Below are 14,883 nucleotides of genomic sequence, written 5' to 3' on the forward strand. Positions count from 1 at the left end.
ATTTTGTTACCACACTACAATTAAGACCGTCTTGGATTTTAGACAAAAAAAATATCAAGAACTTCCAGTAGTTTGAACGAAATATACAGAACAAGGTAATATCTGCTAGTACAAAGCTTGCCACGGAAGACTGATGAAAGACTGTCATCGTTGATTTTGGGTTAACTAAGAATAAGCTGGTTGCTCGTTAGCAATGTTCTAGTTTGTCCTCAACGAGGGCTCCTGAGAAGTGCATTTTCCCATCCATGGCATGATCCACTCTGCATGAATAGTTCTTGTATGGACAAGGCACAGTCAGTTCTTTACTGTGAAGGTAAAGAACACTTCGGGCCAGCTGAGCTGTTTGGGGGCCTACCACAGCAAAGATACAAATGAACTCAGATCAAACACAGACTTTCAAAGGGAAGCTGACGGAATGAGCTTGCCTAGCAAGTTTCCATTTTACAGTAGCTTGAATAATGCTACTAACATTGGACTAACTAGTTGTAACCACTGACAATGCACCCTGCACTGAGATGAAAGCATCAGAAGATGAAGTTCGAAATAAGGTGCAAATGCCATAATTCCTAAAGCAGGCTGCATCATTACATTATCATTAGGCTTTTATTAAGCAATAAGTATACAATCACATTCTTGCCAAAAGACCCAAACATTTTATAGCATAAAAATTCTAAACCAGTTTAAGCAATGTAAGGTGAGGGATAACAATCTTGGCTTTTTTCAGTTCCAGGTTAATTGTAAAACAAAAGTCATCTTTGTACACAACACATTCACAGGGTGAGCAACAAAATCCCTATCTGCTTAGAACCAAAACTTGACATCGTTGTCTTGGCAGAGGGCAAGAAGCAGGAATGCTAGCAAAAGTTCTGCTTCTTGTCCCTCTCACAAAAACACACCTATATAACATGATTTACCTGCTCCTGCAAAGTAGAGCAAGAAAAATTAACAAATTAAATAACCACAGACAATTTCTAAAGTGCAGTAGTTCAGTTTGGATTCAGGAAACATGTTAAGTGCCAATTCATAGCCTTTCCATGGAGACAGCTATCCATGAGGTACATATTTTAAGTTTAAAATATACCAGCAGCCTCAAACATGAGCACTGAAGCTCTGTGCTATTATTAAAAAGCAAACAAGCAAAGTGCTCTAACAACAGTACAAGAGTTTCAGTTCTTGGTTTCAGTTCCCAAAAGACAAGTGTTAACTAATTCAAGCAATCTAAAGCATACTACACAAACTTTAAAAAAGCACAATTCATTTTTGAATACAATTAAAAGTACAGCACACAGTACTTCTCTTACTTTATGTCTCTTCAGAATTTCATGAAGTGCCACAGCACAAGTTCAGCAGATCTTAAAAACATCCTTAATTTAGACAAAAGAAGTTTCTTCCATATCTAAAACTCTTTTTTGAAAACTAACGCTAGAATTTGGGAATCAAGTTGTTTCCTTCCAATGACACAGCCTGCACAGATCTTGCTGTGCCCTTAGCTGTGTAACCAAACGACCACCAGGTTCTACTGTCAAAGCGTAACTCAAGGTAGTTTTCCTAATTATCCACTTGCAGAAACCCTTGTGTCTAATAATGCTTTAATTTTACCTTAATGATTCAGCAGGTAACACAATATTAAAGCACGGTTAAGGTTAGCATATTAATTTTCAATTAAACTCAACCAATCTGTACAGCTTGAGTTATTTCACAGTCACTGTCCTGACACAGGTAAATACAAGAGGTATTTACCTGACAAAATATCATGACCTAAACATATGACACTGTTGATGCACAAGAGAGAACAGTTCGCTCTCTGTTCACTTCACCAGTTCTGGAATAACAGTGGGAATAAAAGCTGTTGCTATCAGCAAAGTGGATCAGGTTTCAAATACACAGAGGACCGTTTTTTCCAATAGGATTATTCCTTTTTAAAAAAAAACAAAAAACAAAACAAAAAAAAACCCCAAAAACCCCAAACAACAACAAAACAACACCACATCACCACAATCACTTTTCAGAAATCCACAGTTGAGGAAGATTTCTATACTATTCACAGACTTCTTACCAGGCAAGTTTCTGTCTTTGACCTCATGCCTTGCACATCCATAGCATGCAAATGTCAAGCATCTCTCTTGTTACAGACACGTTGTAAGCAAATAAAATTAGGCAGGAAAGTTTTTTGATGTCTTGTATCTTTAACAAAACTTATTCCCCAACTTTTATTAAGCAGCTAAAATAAACATCTAAAAGTTCAGACAGAGATAAATAATAGAATTATCTTCATCCAGTGATAAACTATACTTCTTCACATTCCTTCCCCAAAACAAAAGCTTTGCACCCAAGTTCATAGCGATAATTCAGATAAGGTGCATAAAGAGGTCTCTAGTATGATCTACTCATAGCAGGCTCAATGATGATATCAGACCAGGCTGCTCAGGGCTCTATCCAGCCACTTTTATCCAGTTGTGCAAGTAAACATTAAAGTATATTTCCCTCTCCCACATCACTTATGCTCTTTCTTCCTTATGGTTTCTTAACATTCTTCGTATCTCTTGGGATTTTTTTTTTTTTCACTTTATTGCCTATCATACAGACTTTTCGACACTCACTCATTGAAATCCCAGCCAGAACCAATGTGCCCAGAACCAATTATAATTCTGAAAGCATAGAACTTTATACTCATTAACTTTAAAAAAATAACAACTAAGTCAATAACACACTTTAAAGTAATAAGGTACTTGTAGAAATAATGGTAGCTCAGAAGTCAGTTTATGGTCCTATGAAATACGCCACTGAGCTGACCAAGACCAGATAGGACTGCAGCACAATACCCATCAGCAAGTTTAAAGCCTTGGTTTGGGAACATCAAATTTTACTGTATTCCGAGCATACATTTGGCTCTGGACTGATGTTCAGCCTTTTAGTTGAAACCTGTGCCTATCCACAGTAACATGTTCATTTCTATCTGCTTGGAATGCTTCCAAAAGGATTTAAGAATGCCCATGTTTTAAGACCAGCAGGTGGGTTTAGGCTGGCTCCAATAATGACAATTCAGGACGCTTTAAAGAAAAGCAAACAATTATTAAACAATGTGGTCATGGTAGAAATTAAATTATTCAGATCTTAAAGGTGTGTATACTTACACCCTTCAATATTAGTATTTCATATAGACATTTAAGAGGATTTGAATCAAATTGTCTATGCCCTCCCACATTTTAATATATAAAATTTGCCCACATTAAAGTGTAAGGGGTACCTTGTTAGTCTAACCTAATTTTTCCTCCATACTTGTACACTAAAAAAAGTAAACAAACCAAAGCCATTGTGGCATATGCTCCGTTAGATACGTGTGGGTGGAAAGGGAGAAATTAGATTGTGCCAACTGGAAAAGGACGGTACCAGCTGGGAAAGAAGCATTACTCTCAAGCTGCTAAGAGAACACCACCAAACTTGAAGTTATAGAGAATTAAAGCTAAAGGTCAACCTCCATTTTCTTTAAAGATATTCAAAGAGTCTATTTGGCTTTAGCTTTTTAAGTATTCAGAGCAAATTTAGAACTTTTTTTAGATATATTGCAGAATACGCTTATCTTCGACACACCGCTAACAGACTTTGTTTACAAATACAGCAATAAATCTAGGCATTTCATAAACAAACTATTTTTTTCTCCATAAATATAAAGCAACATTCAAGTGTCACCTGTTTTGTCTTTCAATATTTTGTAGCTCCCTGTGGTCCCTTTTCAGGTGTTTGGTCAAAGACGTAAAGTATTCCTTCAACAAATTCTGGAAGGGCTGTTGCTTCTCTGGGCTAATTATCTCACTAGGAGGAAAGCTCAAGTTAAACTTCTCTGCAACAGTTTTTACTTTCCTTGGTACCAAACCAGCAATGTCATCTCCACAGTGCCGACAAAAGCTGATAACCACAGAAACATGAGTGTGGGATTCTCGATCAGCATTAATAATATTTTTAAGCTGCTCATAGATTAAAGACAGACCTTCCTTGTCAGTGAAAATCCCGACTATTGTCAATTCTGCAATGAAACGCAAATCAGTTCTTAACTTGGTAATGTTGGGAGTCTTCTCTTCTTTCCTTGCTTCAAAATGTTTTTTCCAAGCCTGAAGTAGCGAAGGAGCAAAATCAGCATAGCGCTGGTGAAAGAGTGAACACAAGTGCACAGCGCAGTTCACATCTGATATTTTCAGTTTGGCTTCCACAATAGAAGCTACTGCTTCTGCAATGTATTTGCTTAAATTCAGGCTATTAAAGTCATGGGACAAGGAGTCCCTTTGTTGCTCTGTAATGGTTTTTAGCTTCTTAACAAAAGCCGTGTTCTTCTTCAAACTGGAATCTAGTCTGCTGAAGAAGTTTTCCTCAGGGCGATTGTCTGGTGCGTTCTGGTTTTTGCTGCGAAGCTCTTTTCTTGCCTGATGGCGCTCCCAAGCCTCCTGATGGAGCTGATGTGCTTCCTCTTTTTCTCTAAGAGAAATAGAAATCAGTCATTTCCGTTACAGAACCTCACTTTTAGGTTAACAGTTCAAAGGAAAAAAAAAAGTCATAGTTGGAAACCCTCCAGTAGTTCTAAACACAATTTCCCCTTAATACTCCATTTTTAAATATTTAACAAGTTAATCCTAGAAAGCTAAAGCATCTGCTTCATAAACTACTGTTTAACTTTTTTTGCTGCAAAAGGCAAGTACTACTTGTTACAAAATGAAACTTCTCAAATATTTCTATGCAGAACATATTAATCCCAACAGACTTAGAAAATATAAACATAAAACTCCATTTACTCCAGACGGAGATGAAGTTCTTACAGAAGAGGACAACCACCTTTCAACAGGTTACTGTATTACACAGTTATGGGAAATCCTTTATTCCCAGACTACTGAAATTACACAGAAAATTTTAAATAGGTGAAATACATCTGTCCCAGCTAGAATTCAGCTATGGTGTTGCCTCAGTCTTAGAAAATGACACGTTTCAAACACAAGAATGTCTGGAATCTTGTCTGGAATCTTGGCTTTATTGGTCTAAAGACGCTATCTTCAACACTGTAGTACCTTTTGATAACATACTAACAAACATTGTCTTGGTAGTATCACATATTAAACTGCCAGGTTACATTCTGTGTTTGCCATCCAGGTATCAACTGTCTATGATTGATTAAAAGAAATTACAGTCATCCCTCACAGTAGATTTGCTCCTGTTACGGTCTGTGGACCTGTTAGAGCCTGTATTCCCAATTTTATGACACTAACACTTCTCCATCTTAAAAGAAACTGTGCTTCTTTATTCAATCATATTTGTGCATTACATGGTCATCACATGGAGAACACTATCAGAAACCTGTATTAGAGACTAAAGTAACATAGGTTAGAGGTGAAAACTCAAAACTACACAGAAGTCATAAAGCATGGTCTGCTTGCCATGTAAAATTTGTAACACTACATACAACTTCTCATAAGTAACTCAAACAGTTCATCTTTTATAATTCTGCCCACAACCCCGATAGCAGGACTACAGCATTTGGCACAATTAAACCATTAAAAGACAACTTACTTCAGTTGAGCAGCTGCTTCTTCTTGTTTCTTTTTCTCTTCCTCCTCTTGTTTCTTTTTCTCCTCTTCTTCAAGTTTCTTTTTTTCTTCTTCTTCTTTCTTCTTTTGCTCTTCTTCTGCCTTTACTTTATCCTCTTCTTTTTTCTTCCGCTCCTTGTCTTCCTTTTTTCTTTTATCCTCTTCCAGTTTTTTCTTTTTATCTTCAGGAACCTTTAAAGTCTCCCTCTTCATGCCAACCTTGATGTCTTCTTTCGGCTTCTCCCTGGTGCTCACTGGTCGCCTTTCACTAAATTCTTTTTCTTTATTATTTAATGGAGATTCTTTTTCTTCCATATTTGCTGGCTTTTTGCGCTCAGCTGGCATTGTATTACCCAGGCAAGTCTGCAGAATCACAGGAAAATAAGTATTTTTAACTTGTTGTTGATATATTAAAGTCACTTTCACAGCCCACCCATACTCACTTAGTTCTTAACTAAGTAAGATAACTCACAAATGCCTGACTCATCAGAATAAAATACAGGTTTAAGGTAAGTTCTCTTGAACTAAGGAATGGACCTAACAACAAGTAAAATCTAATTATTTTGTTATAGTGTTATACTGCAAAGTTGTCTTCAGCATGAATTGTGAAGTAAAACCATTTGAAGTTTCTCCAACTTGAGGAATACAAGATCTTGGAAGATAAACAGAAGTCCATCTGAAAAAAAATCCAAGACTGGTAAAAGCAAAGTGCCCCCAACTTAAAAACAAATAAAAATATTTGATTCATCAGCATGCACTTGCACCTCACTGACCTTTTTACACATCTCCTAAGAATACTCCCCCTTCCACCACCTTTACTTAGGATCATAGGATAATGCAAGTTAGATGGGACCTCAAGGGATTCAACCTCCTGCTCAAAGCAGGGTCAACCAGGTCAGACAAGATTGCTCTAGGCTCCGGTCTTGAAAACTGCCAAGGAAAGAGACTGCACAACCTCTCTGGCCAATCTGCTCCAGTGCTTGACTGTCCTCATTGTTAAAAGGCATCACCTTGTTCCCCTCTTTACTTACCCCTCCCAAGATTTCCCCAGTCATCTCAAACACTCTTCCGTATAGCACAAGTACCAGCTAGAAAGACGAGCTGTGCTGACTAAGATGTATGCACAAACCTCCCTGCCAGCAGAACAAATGGAAATGATAGCGGAAAGGCTACAATCATCAGGAGTTATCAAAGGCTCCAATTTGTATCTCTTTCTACTCAATCTATGTTTTTCTTGGGACTTGTAGAAGCTTTAGCATCTTTGGGGTTTCTAGCCCTCTAAGCTTTAGTTTCATTTGGCTAAGGATCCAAAAGATAACAAATATTGAACAAAAAAGGATAGAATCACAGAATAATTTAGATTGGAAGGAAACTCTGGAGGTCACCTAGTTTACTCCCTTGCTCAAAGCAGGTCAAATCAGATCAGGGACTGGGCTAGCTAAGTTTTGAGTACCTCCAAGGATGGAGATGCAATGGCACCCTCTAGGCCCCTGTTCCAGTACCTGAATAACCACACCGTGAAAAAGCTTTTCCTAACATCATCCCAGAATTTGCTATGCCTCATCTTGCGACCATTTCTTCTCATCCTACCCCTGTACAGCTTTGAGAAGAATCCAGTTCCATCTCCTCTATACTCTCGCATTAGATTGTTGTAGACAGTGATAAGACTTCCCCTTCTCTTCTGACAGATGAAGAAACCCAGTTCTCTCAGTCTCTCTTCAGAGATCACGTCCTCCAGCCTCCTAACGATTCTGGTGGCCCTTCAGTGGACTTGCTCCAGCACGTCAATGCCTTTCTTGGAACAGAGAATCTACAACTGGATGTGGTGTCCAGATGTGGTCTTCTAAGTACCAAACAGAGGGGAAGACCCACCTTCCTCAACCTGCTGGATAACTCTTGTTACTACAGTCTAGAATGCAGCTGGCCTTAATGCGGGGCATTCTGCCAACTCACATCCAGGATCAGATAGGGCCAGACAGGACTGAAAGAGGCAATTAGAACTACCTAAGCCTTATTTATTTCAGACTAAATTAATTTCTTAAAACAAAAAATTATTTTCACATATTTACATGCTTCCAGTTAAATGCATATATAGGCAGGACTGATGGGACACGATTGCATGCAATACCGCCTAAAGAACCATCACTTAGTTTTTATTAGTAACACCAGTTTGATTCCCAATTGCCACCCCTACTTTTGCCTTTCTAACATTTTACTTAGACTGGATGCTAGATTAACGTATTTCCTGCATCTACTTAAAGTGGATGAGAGACACTTGCATTCCAATCTAATGTAGAGTGCTTCTAGTATTATTTTAACTATTTTGAAAGATATTTATAAACAAGGCATCACACTAAAGAAAATCTCTGTTTCTAACTAAGTATTCCACATTCCCTCCCCCACGCCCAACCATAACATGACAGATTCTAATACTGACTATCCCATACGGAATGCTGCGTTACAATTTTTAAGATGTTTGTCCAAGTCTTCTGAAGAAAAAACTGTTTGCAAAAATTCACAGTATATTCAGATATGGGCAGAGACAACTTACTAATGGAGAACCTGTTCGGGACTTGGCCTCTTTGACAGCAATTGGCAACAGCACCAATGAAGAAAAGTTTCTGACCCTGATTTATGGAAGTAAGACCAATCAAATCAGCATTGCTTAAACAAGTACTAGCAAATTTGGCTCCCTAATGCATGTCTACAACTAAAAGGTTTCACAGCTCAACATCTCAGAACTACTTGGATTTCGAAAACACTGAGCTACATCATCTTAAAACAGTATTATTGTTAAATCAGTACTTCACCAAGGGAGAAAAAAAAAATCAACAAAACCCAAACAACTAAGCAGCCCCCCAAACCCCTTCATATTAAAGGTCTGAACTAATTTTTCCATCTCTGTAGGCCAGTTAAGCAGGACCTGTTCCTCACAGATCCACCTGGGAGATGCAAATCCTCTACATGTTCTGTTTCAAATTCAAGAATAATAGTTTATTAATCTTTTCTCACCTCAATTCCACATTGGAAATCCCATCAGTTTGAGACAGCTAAACTCTCTCTCCCACCATTTTTAACAAAAAGGGTTTGAAAGGGAAGCTTTTAGCATTTAAACATCACCATAATATCTTACTAGTAAGATTAAGTCCATTAGAACATTGCATGAGACTCTCCAATAATTGTATTAAAATGTTTTTCACCAAGAAGTCTATTAAACAAAAAATAGAGTAACACATTAATTAAAAAAAAAGTGTTAGATTCTGAAAGGTAATGAATTGGGAGCTAAGCTTAAAAAGAAAACATTGGGGGGAAAAAAAAGGGTTGTTTGGTCAAAGAAATGCTGGAAAGACATGCCACAATTCCGATACTCAAGCTTTTATCTTTGTCCCCCACCTGTTGTTAGTAGGGTAATTGAATTACAATTGGGGGAAAAAAACAGCCAAAACAAAATATCCAGCTACACATGTAGCTTTTAACAACATGGTCACTAACCAAAATCGTTACACTACTCAAACTCTTATTAATTTTAGGAACTCAGAATTCTGTTTCAAAGACACATCTGACATTTGCTTGTATAAAAACAAATTGCAGAAGATGAGATAAAAAGAAAAGGGATGGAGCAGAATCGGGTATGTTGTGATTTTGACCACAAGGCAGTATTATCCACTTTTTCTGCATGAACACTGGTGACCAGAAAAACCCCAACAATCTAGTTTATAATAGATTTCTGTCCTGTATCACAGAATACGTACGTTACAATACTCCTCACTACCTGCTACGTATATAGCTCCTTATCTCACAAACCCTTCCGATCGCACTGCCAGCTTATTTATGTCTACCAACCACTGATCGCAGGAGGCAGTCAGTGCGGTTGCTGCCTCCAAGCTACACACAGACTGATTCACCGGTCAGCACACCAGTGTCAGCTAACAGCACAGACAAAACAGAACCGTCCACTGAGTGTATGCTATAGCACTTCCCTCAGCAAGAATGTTAATTTAGACCTTGCTACTTTTCCTCAGCTGCCAATTATCACAACATCTGTAGAAAGTTTATACCTTCAAAACATCTGCCTAAATTTCATTGCAACTGGCAGAAAGGTTCAAAAGTTGTGGGAAGCAGAGAAAAATGGAAACAGCCAGGCAGCAGGCTTGCCTGGGTCTCATTTCCATAGGAAATAAGGCTGAAGATAGACAGTTTGGTCCAGATTAAGGGAATGGTAAGGAAACATTATGAGAAACTTAATCATTAAGAGAACTTCTATTTAATACCTAATGTTTATGTGAATGTACTGATGAAAAGGCAAGATAATGACATGAACTTCATAAGATAGGAAGAACTAGCATTCACAGCTGAAAATTAGAAAGGATGGGGAAGACAGATACAAGACAAGTGTTCCATATGCTTTTGGACTCTTGGCAGTCCATTTCTGTAGTGACATTTAGATGCTTTAACACTCTTATCTTCTTAGTTTTATCACTTACAGATGCTATTTTTCCAGAGGAAACTATTTCTCTTAATTTTTCACTATTTGACCTACCTTAACTCAATCTTAGTTAAGAAATTTTTTATTGTACCTCAATTTCTACTTAGTTTTTTTCATACCAATCTCGGAATTTGAAAAACTGGTGGGATTCGGTTCATGATACTCTAGCCTCAGAAACTTAATAGGTCTTGAAATGCACAGGCAACATTGAAGAGAAAGCATCCATGCACTCACTCTCAAGGAAAGCGAAGATTCATAAAAGGTATTCAGCATCATTAATCTAGTCACCATTCAGAATAAAAGGATAAGCATCAACACTTTGGTCTGATATGCTTGAATCCTCTCAAATCAATAAAAACAGCCAATTGTCACAGACTGCAGTACCAGGAACCAGAATCTCAAACCTTGCAAACACAAGTATGGGGGGAAGAAATACGGCTTTATTAAACTAAGAATGTTGAGATTTTTCACATTCTTTTTTACTGCTACTGGAAATCAAATTGATCACATAAACAATCCTTTATGCAGCTACTCTATTACAAAAGAGATGAGGGAGATAAAGAATGTAGGCAAGACGTCCCACTTCTGATCTGCTGAAAAACCCCAAAGAGCAACAGACTTCATCATTAGAAATCACACCACTAGAAAATTGAAAGTTTCAAGAACTGAAATGCAATTAATGTTTCTCTTAAAGTAAGGGAAGGAACATAAGAAAAATACCATGGTCAATCAGAAGAAAATAAACTTAGCCACAAGTTTTGAAAGATGAGACACAGAGCAAGACAGGAAATTATAGTGCAGAGAAAGAAGCCCCCCCTACACACTGGTAGGGAAGGCAGGCCTGCCTAACCAGCCGGGCAGTTTTACTTTCGATTCCATACGTCTCGGAGAAAGTGTTTTGTTGTCAGATCTGCAGGAACACACTTTTCACTGGGAAAAAGAGGCCTACAGACAAGTCACTGAATATATGCGGAGCAAAACACTTCTCGGCTAACAACCCTCCTCGCTTCCGCCAGGACGCCCCTACACATGTCAATCCACGTAGGCAGGCTCTCCAACAACCCAGCCACCTTCTCGGGCTCTGCCTTCCCCGCTCGCACCGCAAGCCTGAGAAAAACAGCGACCTGCCCCGCTCCGGGCCACCGCCTCCCCGTGCCCTGCAGACACCCTCACCCTAGCCCTTCTTTCTCCTCACCCCACGGCCCCCTCTGCCCCGGGACGCCCCAGCCCCGAGGAACCCTCTCCCCGCGCCGCCCGACAGGCCCCTGCGCCCTCCCACCGCCTCCCCCGGGCCCTCTTCCCCACACACCGCGGCGCGGCGGCGGCGCCCCACCCTCCGGGCCGCCCGGCGCCCCCGCCCTCCCCAAGCGGCTGGTGCCCCCGCCGCCCCCCTGCCCGCTACCTCCGCCCGGTGCAGACATCGGCCCGGCCTCCCGGGGAGCGCTAACTCCGCCGCCCGCCGCGGCCCCCTCCCCGGCGCGCGAGGCCCCCTCGCTCTTCTCCCCTCACGACGCCCGCCGCGCTCTCTGCCGGGGCGCCCGCCGCGCTGCCTGACCGACAGCACCGCCCCGAGCAAGCCCGCGACGCCCGCCCCGCGACGCCCAGGCGCGAAAGGGCGGGCGGCGCCGCCTAACCGCGCCGTCGCCGCGGCTCCGGCCGGCTCGGTGAGCGGCGTCTCCCAACGGGCGGGGGTCAGGCGGCGCGGAGGCCAGCCCCGGGCGGGGTCCTGACGGCGGGCGGCGGGCGGCCCTGCTCGGGTTACCGGGAGGCCGTGGAGGCGGAAGTGGCGAAGGGAGAGGGTGGGGGCTCGGGGGCGTCGTCTCTCACAGCGGGAGGGAAGAGGGTTGGGGGGGGGAATGGGCCCTGAATGGCGCTTCCTTGGTGGCCCCAGCGCACGATTCGCCTTGTCGCCCCGCGTGGTGTCACAGTCGTGACATGTCGTTGGTCATGAGGCGTCACGTCGCGTCACGCTGGTTGTCACGTCAGGGGTGGCCTGAGGGGACCGCGTGGCGGCTATACTGCCCGGGTGGGCACCCGGCACGGCGCTGCCTGATCTGTTCAGCAGTCACTATGATAAAATGCTAGTGGCATAATACCAAGTTATGATGTAATCCGATGATTTAATGGATGTCGCCTCTTGTGTTTTGTAGTCTAAATCTGGTGTCTCCACCTCGTCCTCCTGTCCTGTCAGTACGCTTGCCTGGACATCCGAAGGCATTTTATAATGGTAAAGTTAGTCACACAAAGCTTCCCAGTTTCCTTGAAACGCTCACGATCTGCGCGTCTGGGCATGGTGTCGGCTGCTGGGCAACCCTAAAGTTGCCCAAGCTGGAAAAAGTTGGCACAGTCCAGAATCTCAGAGTCTGAATCTGGTATTTATTTACACGTAGACTCCAGATTCTGACAGAAGCTTTTTCTCAGCTTTGGGAAGGCGTTTACACCCCTCTAGACTTAGAATGAGCATGCACAAATATTTGACCACGACGGCGGGCGCAGGCCTGGGTGCGCGTAATGAGATTATTCAGCTGTTAAAGCCACCTTTTATTCAGAGGCAAGAGTCAGCCCAAATACAAGACTGTTTACTGAGGCAGAGTTCTAGGTGTACTCTGCCAACTGGTACAGGACTAGACAGGTTTCTTTTTTTCCCAGGAAAGAGCTCTCCTCCCTGCTGTTTAACTTCATTGCTCATTTTGCAGACACATCTCAAAATCTCTGGAAAAGTTTGAAAGGGCAAAGTCATGCTTGTTACTTACACGGATCATTCAAATGTCCCTACCACACAAAAATTTCATTTACTTGCCAAAATATCTTGAGTTACCAGGTTGATTAAACTGATTCACTAGAATGGAGAAGATCCATGTGCTAAACAGAGAAAAAAAGGGGTTAAATGGGGAGGGTAACTCCATACTGGTGTTGGCGCTTTATTTTCCAAAGGCACCAATCCTGTAGCCTGTCAATGGATGCCTTTGAATTACTCTTTTTTGGGTCTGGTTTGAAAAGGCAGGCTTAGCGTTATATTAGGCTTAAGTATCAGTTTCAGTGACATTATGTCAAGAAATGTTGGCTTATTTTCTTTTGAAGCATATTGCTACCTTTTCTAACATGAATAAAAAGCACTATCGCTACAATTTTGAAAGGAAACAAAAGCTCCTTCTGTATTTATACCACATTCCCACACAGCTACGACTATGTTGGAACTGTCTTTTGTAAAGACCGTACAAGTAAATCTTGTTTTACCTTTGATAGCTTGGAAAGCTTTTCCTTACAAGGTACCTGTTTCATTTGAGGCTACTTACATACCGATCACGTTTTCCTACTAACTTAGCGAAAAGAAAACCAGGTAGATCTCATTTCCCAAGTCTCAGACGTAAAGCGTATCTTTCAATTTTTTTAATTCCTGAAGCTCTTCTTCCCAACTTTTTCAATATGTTTCCTCAAATTACTGGCACCAAACATGCACACAGTATTCAAAGAGCAATCACAGTTGTGCCAAATACCAGCCGAATGTAGAATCTGTAGGTGTACTCAGTATTTCCTTGTAGCCAAATCTAGAAAATGATCTTTTTTGCCAAGTGAGCCGATACGTAACTTTTTCAGACCCATCTGTTTTATTCCCACGATTTTTAGATTTTTAGATTATTTATAGTCACCGTTTCCTGGAAAGGAGCTACATTTTAGTGCATATACTTTTTCAAGGTGTACAAGCTTGTGTCTCATCCTGTTAAATCGCATTTGCTTATGTCCAGTCCATCTTGACACTCGGATCCAAGATAACCTCTTCTCACCACATACCTCCAGCTGACAAAGTTAGTCAGGACTTAATCTGTGGGCAGTTTTTTCAGGTTGATATAATGACTAAAGTGGCAAGGACTATAATCCCTTTAGAAATGCTCCCAGATGATGATGATTTTTTATTTAAAATATCGCAAGTTTCGATCTGCTAGGTAGTCAGCCCTATACTACCTAGTATATACAACCTTGATTTTGAAGCATTTCTCGTTTTCGTAGCCAGAACATCAGGTAGTACTGAATCAACCTCATGCAGGAGTCTTCTCTAGGACAGGCTCTGTGTGCCAGAAGTCAGGCCAGGAGAGTCCCCTTGCTGAGCCAGAGCATATGCCCTTAGCAGCGGTGTTTCTGCTGGCATAGGTGCCGCTTTCTCACATTGAGACACAAACCAAAGTCAACAAAACCTTTTACTGACCTAGATACAGTTACAGCAAGGCTTTTCCCACGTGTAATCGTGTCCTATGCAAGATGATCATGCTGGCAAAAGTCTGCGAAGTACTTTAAATCTTTACTAACTGAATTTAGAATCACAGAAAAAACCCAACAAGTTGACTTGATGAGATACATATTCCATAAACCCATGCTTAGACTTGATTAAACCAGTAAGTGAACCCGTATATACAAATATTCCATTACTTCTCCGAGATCCACATTGTGGGACTGAACCTTCTCATTTTGGCCTTTTTAACTGTGGAAGATTTTTAATGTTCAAACCTATTCCTCCTGTCAGTGTTAACTGGGAAATATTCAACTAGCTCTCTATCTGCTTTAAAGCAAAACCACATTGATACCTGCTATTTGACCGATACTTGCTTAAGAACTGTGGAAAAGTATTTCATCATCATGCGATCTGCCTGCAACATTTCTCTTTTTCCCCAAGCACAAAATAGAAATATTTAACTGTATCAACCTTTTCTGCCTCTTTACTGTCAACGCCACAAAATCATGTAACGTTGCAACATTATTTTCAAGGTTCCTTTGTTCTAATATACACTGAAAAAATCAATATTCAAGGCCACACTTCTACTATGCTTTACT

General features: G+C 41.0%; 1 protein-coding gene across 3 annotated transcripts in view; it reads right to left on the reverse strand.

The window, feature by feature from the left end:
* UPF2 (UPF2 regulator of nonsense mediated mRNA decay) overlaps positions 1–11,840 on the reverse strand; it is a 69,521-nt gene extending 57,681 nt beyond the window's left edge. For 2 of the 3 annotated variants that reach the window (XM_076352774.1, XM_076352597.1), the window contains exons 1-3: positions 11,459–11,521; positions 5,554–5,933; positions 3,691–4,470 (exon numbers count right to left, since the gene is read on the reverse strand). In XM_076352774.1, the coding sequence (XP_076208889.1) occupies positions 3,691–4,470; positions 5,554–5,915 (1,142 nt within the window). In that variant the 5' untranslated portion in view covers positions 5,916–5,933; positions 11,459–11,521. Of the gene's footprint in view, positions 1–3,690; positions 4,471–5,553; positions 5,934–11,458; positions 11,522–11,818 lie in introns of those variants that run through there. The other variant, XM_076352684.1, reaches the window with a different exon arrangement.
* Positions 11,841–14,883: the final 3,043 nt, after the last annotated feature.

The sequence above is a fragment of the Aptenodytes patagonicus genome, chromosome 1, assembly GCF_965638725.1.
Source record: "Aptenodytes patagonicus chromosome 1, bAptPat1.pri.cur, whole genome shotgun sequence".
NCBI lineage: Eukaryota > Metazoa > Chordata > Aves > Sphenisciformes > Spheniscidae > Aptenodytes > Aptenodytes patagonicus.